This window comes from Triplophysa rosa, linkage group LG11, assembly GCF_024868665.1.
Source record: "Triplophysa rosa linkage group LG11, Trosa_1v2, whole genome shotgun sequence".
Taxonomy (NCBI): Eukaryota; Metazoa; Chordata; class Actinopteri; order Cypriniformes; family Nemacheilidae; genus Triplophysa; species Triplophysa rosa.
In genome coordinates, this window is record NC_079900.1 from 22,543,645 (window position 1) to 22,554,856 (window position 11,212).

The following is an 11,212-nucleotide window of genomic DNA, read 5'->3' on the forward strand; positions in this document are numbered from 1 at the left end:
ATCTGTCTCCCTGAGGATAAACAAAGTAAAACTGTAAATCAAAATGGCGTCTAACCCCCTACCTCCAGAAACTTGGTGAAATATGTAAAAGGTATTTACAATGTATGAGAGTGTACTTAAAATAACATAAGTCCAAATCTCCGTATTCACAATACCATGTTCAGACATACAACAGATACTGGAATTAAGTTACTAAATTCACAGCACACATACTCACATAATCAGATTTTAACTCTCTCGGCTACAAGTGTTTCCTTTTAGGTAGCAGTGAATAAGCATAGGAAGAATAAGTATATCCCAACAATAGTCTACAAGAATCATGAAATCACAACAAATAGAATGAACCAAACAGAACCATCAGCAAAAGGCACAAGAGCTCAATGGCACACAAGGTACACAAGGAACCCAAGGCCTCAATGAGTGTTTGGGGCGGTCCTTATATACAAAGGGCACAAAGCGTAGGACCAATGACCATCTCCAAGTGGTTAGTAGAGACCACACCCATCTGGACTAGTGACTGTCTGCACACACGAACAAGAGAATGCAAAACACAAACAACACACTATAGCACAATGCACAAACTTTCTCCAGGTCATAACACCCCCACCCATAAACATAAAACATACAATGTTTTTACATATGTACACGTGACAGTGAATCAGCAATAACATTATCCACCCCTTTCTTGTAACATACCTTCAAATTGTAACCTTGAAAGATACCTTGTATTTTGTTTTCTATTATTTATTCTCCTAGGTTATTTAGTACTCTAAAATAAGACCGCTTTTGTTTATTATGTTGGCCTTGTCTGCCCCTGAAGAGAATCCCACATTGTACCAATAAACTTGGTTTACTGAAACTTTGGGTTGCTAGTGTGGTATCTTTACTTGTCTGTTTCGGCTTACCCCTAGAGGTCTTAACATGCAGTTTTTGAAAAACAAAATTTGTTGCAGGCTTTCTTTCTACACAAATCTATGTTAGAAGTTTCTTGAAGACACATCAGTGAAAAATAATCATCACATCTTACTTTATAGAACGAGGGAAAATGTGAAAAAATGAACATTTGGCTAATGTCAAACCAAGTTAATATATGCTGCTTATGAGTACATTTGAAAAAAATATGTTATGACCATGTTTTCTCAACTCAATACAGCAGTGGTTAGTAAGGCTGAGCAATATTAATGGTATTGGACCTTCAGTTTTTCAGCAGCCTGGACTCGAACATGCTGAGAAAGCACGAGACACCGTTATTCAATGTGTCTGACTGATCACTGTTATTGATCAAACCAAATTACTTCAATCCAACTACAACCTGAGCAGAAACCAGTAATGTGAATCTCCTGTCCAAATCACGTCTAGGTCATTTCATGAAAAAAAGATATAGTTTGATTCTAATGCGGAAAAGAGCAAAATAAGCATAACATCATTTGTGTTGCCATATGAAAGGTAAAAGCACCAGCATCCTCATTCCAGTCCTCTTTTACATTCTGAAGAACACAACTGTGTCAGTTTCTGAAACAACAGAGGTAGCAAACAGGATGCAGAATTGGAAAAGAAATATGAGTAGAATTCAAATAAAATGCCATTTAGAATGAATGTAGCCTAAATTAATGTAACTGCATAAAGTGTGCTATTTAAAATAATCTATTTCATTTGCTCATAATAACTACCCATAAAATGTTATCAAACAAAATAGAAACACTGGAGTGTGTTTGAAATGATACATATTCATATTGAATTTAAATATATTACATAATGGCCCGGTTTCACAGACAAGGCTTAAAGCTATAGTTCCAGACTAAAATGAATGTTTGACCTGTCTAAACTGAATGTAACTTGCCGTGAAATATATCTTAAAATATATCAGTGCCATTGTTTTGTCTCAAGATGCACACCACTAATGTATTCTTCTAAGCCATATTTATAAAAGCGACATAAATATCTTAATTCAACTAATGCATAGTCCTGGCTTAAGCTAAGCCTAGTCTGTGAAACAGGGCCAATATGTAATACAATTATAAAAACAATACAATACTGTTTGTGCCCAGTTGGATAGCTACAGTATGTAAATGTTTGTATTATGTAATAATGTATTCTGCCTATAAAACTGCAAAAAGCTGCAATTTTAAATAGCCTAAGAAACAGCAAGTTTCATTACTGGTTCATTGGCCACAACTATATTTTGGTGCTTTCTCATTACGCCATTAGATTGAAAGAATGGGCAATTAAAACTACTCCACTGAGAAAATATCAGAGAGCAGTGAAGCTGCTTCTGCTGGTGATGTCCTCTAAACCTGTGTTAGGTTTTGTGTTTGTCAGATTAAACCTCCGGTGACAAACTGTAGTGCTCTGTTTAACTAATATTGATATGCAAAACCAATATTCTTGTGAATAAAAACATGCTGCTGTCCATCTCTGTCGATTGACATTTACGTATAGCCAAATTACCAAATTTACACCTGGTCAGCCAATTTACCATTTTGCAAAGCTATGTGGAGATGCCTATCTTGCACTGCGAAAAATGATTTTGTGTCGTAGTAGATTTCATGAAATGAATTGAGTAAACTTTACTTAATACAATTATGTATTTTAAATTAAAATGACAGAAAAAATCTTGGAATTCTAAATGCACAAATTATTGAGTGAATTTAACTTAATTTGATCATGTTCAACTTGTATAAAGGATCTTTACCTAATTATTTTGTGGTGGGACTGCATTAATTAATTTAGTTAATTTCACTAACTGAGCAGTGAATTTAGTGTTCCCAGCATGCTTTGCATGCGACAGAATTAGGAGAGTCATTTTTGTGAAAAAGTACTATTTTATGTGCTTTAAAATAAAATGAAATACTTGATAGTGTTTATTGTTCAGTTGTCTTTAAGATTTTTTGAATTTGGGTCAGTATTTGTAAAATGCAAAAGGACAACTCAGACATACAGGGATTAGTTTGGTTTGCCATTGAGTAATGTCCCCTAACCACAGCCCAACAACCCACTGAACTGCTGTGCAGCAGAAATACTCAAAAATATTGGATTTTTTTGTTCACATGGCTTCACAGGAGCAGGAATCATACCCAATCATGAGCAGCTAACATACATCAGAGTCTTCAACCTTTCAACCCCGTGTCCACACTCGAGGCATCTTATTCTTCAGCTCTCTGCTTGATTTGCATCTTTTGTTATCCGGTGCAGAGTAATTATGCACATCATGCATAATTCTTGTGCGGTGCACTGATAAGAAAACACGTGCCTGGAAAATATATTTATATGTAAATGTGGGTGCACCTCTTCATACTTAATATTGATGAAATTGTGGACGCCATGCGATCAGTTTACTGCACATCTCCAACGGATGATAGATGCGTTGCCATAAAAGAAAAATATAATGTATTCATAAGATATTAGGAGATCTGGAGAGCTTCATTTGTTTGGCAAATGGACTGTGCAAACCATTTCTCACGTTGGCATGAAATGGCATCACATGACATGTTTATTCAGTTTTGTTTTTCGTGACATTGATTATGAAAGTATGATTTTTGTTCTCAATGTTATATTTAGTGTGAGTTAGATTGAATATCTGTAAAAAAGGCTTGACAGTTGTAGAGTACATGAGAACCAGTGGTGATTGTGTACAGCAAGCATGTAAACAGCATAAAAAATGAGCTGTTAAATCTTGTAAAAATGTAAAAGCAAAAGGGCATTTCAGCGTGAGACATTTGAACCTGCTGCTGCATTTGAGTGTGAAATCTTTGAAGGCCTCGGGATTCAAAGCTTTCATAAAACCGTTAGAAGTTTCGAGTCCATGGTAGCCCTTTTACTTAGTTACCAACGAGTGTGTGTTCCTATTTCTCTCTCAAAGATGTTATACATCTAGGTATCAAATGTAAAACTGCACAATAAATGCACCAATGTCCCGATTTTGCTGTCTCGAAGGGCTTTGTACAGTATGTATTACAAAGTACTGCTTTCTGTACTGTCAAGTACTACATATTGCATGCTTTTTAAAAAAGGCTAATGCTAACGCATATATTCAACCCAGCAACGGGTCGAAAATGAGAAAACCCAACTGTTGGGTTAAATTAAACTGGGAAAAGGTTTATATTCAACCCAACAATGGATCAAATCAACCCAGTGTAGGTTTTTTTAAAACCCAACGTTTTGGGTTTGTCCATTTTTGACCCAACATTCACTCTAAAAAAAAGTGCTTCAAAAGGTTCTTCGATGTCATAGAAGAACCTTTTGGTTCCATAAAGAACCTTTAACATCTGAAGAACCTTTCTGTTTCACAAAAGGTTCTTTGTGGCAAAAAAAGGTTCTTCAGATTATAAAAAAGTAAGAAAGAGATGGATCTTTAAGGAATCTTTGACTGAATGGTTCTTTGTGGATCAAAAATGGTTCTTCTATGGCATCGCTGTGAAGAACCTTTCAAGCACCTTTATTCTTAAGAGTGTTGGGCTGAAATAAGAAATAAAAAGAGTGTCTATTTAAGAAATATAGTATTCACACCATTCCAAAATCTGACTTCTGGCTTAACACTTTTAACATGTTGTTTTGTGACAGCTAGCAGCATTACAAACATTTAAAGCGAAACAGAACAGGAATCGACTGAATAAATAAATGAGAACGAGAGCCAGATGGAGACAGAAGTGTTGAGGGGGTGTCTGGAACATTGGTGAGATTAATTTAGCCTGCAGATCACACTGCAAGATGCATCACATGAATCACGCTGGAACTCCTACAAGTTGGGCTGCATATCTCCAATTCTGATTTAATGAAACAAGAACCATAATGTAAAAACTACAATGCAAAAACCATATGCCAGTCAAGAAATGATGGCTAAGATTTGACGTTGCGGACATTCTGTCACAAATGTTTTTTGCATGAAGCCCAAGTACGAATTAGATTTGAGAGTTACTGCAGAGGGGAGATGTTCCTCACACAAAGCTACTGTGTCTAGAGTGCATGGCATGCTAGGGGTTGCCGGTGAGGGTGAGTAAGTGATGGCAGATTTTTATTACATTCAAATCTGAATTTAACTGTCAAATTAATTAATTGACAAAAAGTAAGGCACGTAAGCAGTGAGTTACTCTCTTACGTATGTACTGCACTGCCAATGCTTTTCAGGAAGAAGTGTTGTGATGAGAAGAGCATCTTTTCTTAGTATCTCTCACTAGGGTTGCGTGAGTTTCTATTCTCAGCAGGTTTCTCAGAAGCTCTGAAGATGCTGCCGATGGCAGGGAGCCGCATCCTCACTGCCAGATATCCCAGAATGCCTCCTGCTTTGAGAACGTCAGCTCAGTAACATACAGAACTGTACAAAGATATCAAACATATGAGTCACACCCACCAGTAGAGTCAATAATCCCACCGCTTTCTGAGGTTCGAACACTCATTTTCACATCGACGTTCATTTTCAGCTAAAAATGCAACGCACAGATTTTAAAAGTATATTTTATTTTGTACAAACAATCCGGTTTATGAAATAGGTAAATGCAATGACTTTATGTACATTTGTAAATAATTCACATCTGTTCTCTACCACTTTCTATGAGAGATTTTGTTTTTAAAGCAGAAATCATTTCTGTTTTCCGCACGAACTTCAAGTCAACATGGAATCAGAATTGACCCCATTTACTTCAGAAACAAGTTTCAGTTTTTCGGCTGATGTTTTCTAAGCTGCACAGGCCACTATTTAAGCTGGGTTCAGAGCGTAGTCTCTCACTACGAGGTTGTTAGATGGCGTTCCAAGAAACAAACCCTGCAGTAACAGACGAGAGACGGATGACGTGAGCTCCGCTGCTTTACTCCTATTGGTAGTCGCTACCGAAAGTCATTCAACATTTGCATAAAGTTGAGCAAATCTCAACTTTGTCGAGTTGCTAGACACGCCCACTTCCTGTCGCCAAAGGTCACGGTCGCTCGTGTCACTCGATGTCGCTATGCTACAATTGAAATGAATGGCATCGCCTCTCGTTGGGTGTCAATGGCGGTCTAAACGGGGCTTTAGTGCTAACAAACAGCCGAAGAGCTATCTATGGTGTGATGAAGTGCTAATGCCTGCGTAATTTAAATCTAAGAAAGGTTACAGCAGTAATAACAAAGAACAGTACTGAAAAGGTGTTTGGAATAAAGATGATTCAGAGGATGAACGTCTCCTCAAAATCTGGTACATGCTTTGTTTCTTGAGGGGAGTACTGCAAACACATTCAAATCTTGGTCCGTTTTAGCTCATTTTTTACACTCAAATTTAATCTCATTCTTTATTGAATAACCCATTTTATTTGGATGTACGGCACAACACGGAAGTAAATTGGTTGCGAATTCCATTTCATGTTGACTTCAAAACACATGTGCAATTCTAACGCGTTCCTAAAACTACCGCTTCTAGAGTCTGACCTGAATCACAAAGGAGCTGCGCTCTCACAACTGCAATTTGCATTTATTTTCCACCTGAACCGCTTTCACACACCACTCAACCCTAAAGCCACCGCCAGCCAAGACAGCGTGGTGCCATCTTTCTTTCGAATCATTAATCTGAACTCCGGATGCTAAGTTTCGCTTTGGATCAAAGTGCAAATATAAACAATTCTCTGGACGCTTCATGCTTGAACCAACAGCCCCAACCGAGCAGTTCCCATTAACCCGTTGATATGGGCGCTTCTGGGAAAACTTGCATGTTTTACAGTCCAGGACCGGCCTCGGTTAACCACAGACGTCTCAAAGGCAGTCTCTGCACAGCGCTACCTGGCCCTGGAGGAAGTCTCTGCAGGGACAAAGGCGCTGGTGTTTGGCACTGAACCCGGCGCAGCTGAACAGCAGCGGGTCCTTCTGCACAAAACATTCTCTTCTTTCCACCTGTACCGCTGGAAACACGTGGTTCTTCTCCGCTTCCAGCGACTCGCAGCGAGCGTTGAGCCTACAAAATGAACAGCCAGATTCAGGTCATATGAGATAACACAGCCTATTCAGCGTGGTTCATTTTCAGTCTTTTCATTCTGGAATCAGAGAACATCTTTGCAGTATTTTTGGACAGTGATCCGTGCACATTAGCGAAATAACAATTATTCATTCTGATCTTGTGTTTTCAACATTATACACGCTTCACAGTATGCGTTCCTCAAACAATTGTAACTTTATATTAACTGTTAAACTTCAAAGAGCAAATTCATTTATTCACACATATACACCATCAATAGAAAGCTGTGCGTCTCACCCGCTTAAGGCTTCCATATTGTTGATGAAAGGAAAGAAAGCTGGCTCACAGATGAAACCAGCGTCCTGGCAGGTTTTCACACAGGATGAGGCCTCTGGAGACAGGAAGAGCCGGAGGGCTCTGAGGGGGGGCCAGCAGGCCGGAGCAGAGATGTTGGGAGCCCAGATCAGATCTGTGGAGTTTGACAGCTGGACGAAAGGGCTGGGTGGATTCCCTGGCCATGATCTGGACTCATTGACTGCAGGAAACGGACGACTTTGTTGACAAAAATCCTGCGAGGAATTTAAAAACAAAAGCATAAGCATTATACGTAATGCGATGTTTCATGTGACCATATGACCATATGTTATGATGCATTAATAGTAAAAGAGCAATTTCGGAGCACACTGTTTATCCTTAAGGCTTAATATTCATAATAAATGTAACATATTCAAATTAAATAACATTTAATGAAAACAAACAACTGATATTTAATGAACATCGTAATTAATCTTATCCTTCTGGCAGCATTTATTTTGTTTGTTATGAAATTTGGATATATTAAACATTCGATATTTGAAGAAGCTGAGGTGAATTTTAGAACGTTCTAGGAACAATGTTAATAGTAGATCAGCCCTAAAAATGACTTTCGGGTGTTAATATTAACCAGAGAGCGTATCTGGGTGCAGGATCAAAGTTAGCAGATGAATAGAAAAGAAGTAAAAGATCTACACCCCTCTGAAGAGCTGCCATGTATTATATTTTTTATGGTTGGATTCAAAGGGGAGCCATAGTGTAAAACACTGAACAAAATCTCATCCTGAACTAAAACTCATGCGGCTCAAAGTGGCTTTAAAGGAACAGTTCACCCAAAAATGAAAATTCTGTCATCATTTACTCACCTTCGAGTTGTTCCAAATCTTTATAAATGTCTTTGTTCTGATCAACACAGAGAAAGATATTTGGAAGAATTATCATAACCAGACATATCTTGCCCCCTATTGACTACCATAGTAGGAAAAATGACCAAAAGTACCCCAGAACTGTTTGTTGTCCTACATTCTTCAAAATGTCTTCTTTTGTGTTCAACAGAACAACACAAAATATTAAGTAATTTTTCCTACTATGGGAGGCAATGGGGTCCAAGAACTGTAAATTAATTTTTGGGTGAAGTATCCCTTTAACTTTGACTGGGTCACAAGAAATGCTTTTTCTTTATTACTTAATTTTGTCCCTTCAATAACAATTCCCTACTGACTATTTCAAAAGAGACCGGGGACTTGCCTGTAAAGAGTAAAGCGTAAGTGTGTGTGTTTGTATGTTTGATTTGACCTTCATTGTAAGGAAAGGAGAAAAAAGCACCCACATCAAAAACCTGAAAGCAGGTACATTTGAAACATATTTCAACTGTCTTACAATTCAAAGAAATTAAGATAAGGAACAAATAAGAATAAATTGTGTGATGGTAAAGCAATATCAACATGTCAAAAGGTTTAAGGGTAGGTGTATGGTTATGATTTAAAGTGATAGTTCACCCAAAAATAAAATAAAAATCTGACATCATTTACTCACCCTCTTGTCATTTCAAACCTGTATGACTTCCAAGACCAAATAAAATATTTTGAAGAATGTTGTTCACTGGCCTCCATTCACGTGCATTGGTTTTGTGACTATGCAATAGAAGTGAATGGGGGGCAGTGCTGTTTGGTAACCAACATTCTTCAAAATATCTTCTTTTGTGTTCTGAAAGAAAGTCATACAGGTTTGAAATGACAAGAGGGTGAGCAAATGATGACAGAATTTTCATTTTTGGGTGAACTACCCCTTTAACAATATGTACAATACAAAAATTCAGGAAACTGTCATGAATTACGTGGAGGAGAACCCAAATGCAGGCAGCCGGTGGTGAAGGGGTTAACACAAAATACTTTATTAGAACTGATAACAAAAACACCCTCGATGGGGAAAACTCAACTAAGGCAGTATAATACAAAACAATTATTTCCCACACGGGGCAAAAAATAAAAAGAAAACAAGAAAACTAGAATTACACTAAAATGACAGGAACCAGACTAACTAATAACACGGCAAGGCAAACACAGAAAAGTTTCTTGGCAGGACAAGGGGAACACGAGCATGACACGAGGTATTACAAATGATTCAGCACAGGACAGCAAACACAAGGACATTAAATAGAGAGACTAACAAAGGAAGATAACGAGGGGCAGGTGAAGAACATAAGACACGGCAGGGAAGCAATACATGAAACGAGAGGGGCGGGGCCAATGACAAGACACGAGAAAACACATGGAGTGTCAAAAGATAAACACCCCATGGCTTTCTCACACAAAACCTAAGGGACCTGTCACGATCCTGCCACACAACTAGAAAATCATTAACAAGAAGGCAGGACCTTGACAGAGCCCCCCCTTAATGAACACCCCCAGGTGTTCACCAAGGGGTCGACTAACAAGACATGACGGACTGGGACAGTGACAAGAACCAGACAAACATAGAAAATATAACTAAGGGCAGACAAGCAAGGATGACACATGGGTTGGGGTGGGTCAACAAAAACAATAAACATGGGAGGGGGGTGGGACAAAACAAGGGTTCACAGGGTGCACAGTCTTAGTCCCGGGACGCGCTTGAGGGGCGGAGTTCTGGGGGACTTAGGGGGGGAAGTCCTGGGGGGACCGCAGACTGGAACGTCGGCGGGACGAGGTTGGGCGCTGACTGGAACGCCGGCTGGAAGACCGGCTGGAAGGGCGGCTGGGCCGAGCTAGACGCTGGCTGGACAGGGCTAGACGCTGGCTGGACAGGGCTTGACGCCGGCTGGACAGGGCTTGACGCCGGCTGGAAGGCTGGCTGCTGCACCGGCTGGACAGGACAGGACACCGGAATGGACTCCGGGTGCACCGGACTGGCTACCAGCTGCACCGGACTGGACACAGGACTGGGCGCCGGCTGCACTGGACCGGACGCCAGCTGCACCGGGCTGGACACAGGACTGGGCGCCGGCTGCACCGGACCGGACGCCAGCTGCACCGGGCTGGGCACGATACTGGACACCGGACTGGACACAGGACTGGACACCGACTGGGACGGAGCCTGCACTGCCCGCCGCTGCCTCTTTCTCTTCAGTCGCGCCGCCCGCCTAGAGGTTGGCTGAAGAAAGGAGGTAAACGGCACGGCTGGCTCCGGCTGGGACTCCTCGGAGGTGGATCCCCAGGACTCTCACCTCCCCCGCTTGCCAATGAGGCTGGTGGACGGTGGAGAGGCTGTAGGGGGTGAGGAGACCGGTGTGGCGACACCCAAAACCCCGATCTGTAGGGGCCTGTCCTCCTGGATGGTCGCCAGCCCCGTGAGAGGCTCCGCCATGGACGTTCCCCTGGGCTCCTCACGACTCATCGCAATCTGGAGCTGGTCCACGAAGCCCAGGGGTCTCAACCGGCGCATCTCAGCTGGCTCGAAGGGTTCATCGAGGCAGCTGTTGAAGATTACCTTCAACTCTGCCTCGGTGAACCCCGAGTAGTGCGCGGTGGACAGGAAGTCCATGGTGAAGTTCTTCACGGGGATCCCCCTCTGGCGGAAGCCGAACATGACGTGAGCCTGGTGGCTCCTAACTGCCTCGTTCGACTCCATGCCTGCTGGGTTTGGTAAGGCTGAATCGTTCTGTCATGAATTACGTGGAGGAGAACCCAAATGCAGGCAGCCGGTGGTGAAGGGGTTAACACAAAATACTTTATTAGAACTGATAACAAAAACACCCTCGATGGGGAAAACTCAACTAAGGCAGTATAATACAAAACAATGATTTCCCACACGGGGCAAAAACAAAAGAAAACAAGAAAACGTCTTGGTTACGGATGTAACCTCGGTTCCCTGATGGAGGGAACGAGACGTTGTGTCGAACCGACAGAATGGGGTTTGTCTTGAGAACCTATCATCTTCTGAGTATTTAGAAAAGGCCAATGAAAATTGGCGAATGAAATTTGCATGCCGGGCTCCTCCCCGGAT

General features: G+C 41.0%; 1 protein-coding gene across 2 annotated transcripts in view; it reads right to left on the bottom strand.

Annotated features, from left to right (window-relative positions):
• Window positions 1-5,451: 5,451 nt before the first annotated feature.
• Window positions 5,452-11,212, bottom strand: part of LOC130561272 (alpha-1,6-mannosylglycoprotein 6-beta-N-acetylglucosaminyltransferase B) — a 132,642-nt gene continuing 126,881 nt past the window's right edge. For both annotated transcript variants that reach the window (XM_057345478.1, XM_057345477.1), the window contains 2 exons: window positions 7,214-7,485; window positions 5,452-6,916 (listed from right to left, as the gene is read on the bottom strand). In XM_057345478.1, the coding sequence (XP_057201461.1) occupies window positions 6,718-6,916; window positions 7,214-7,485 (471 nt within the window). In that variant the 3' untranslated portion in view covers window positions 5,452-6,717. The remainder of the gene's footprint in view (window positions 6,917-7,213; window positions 7,486-11,212) is intronic.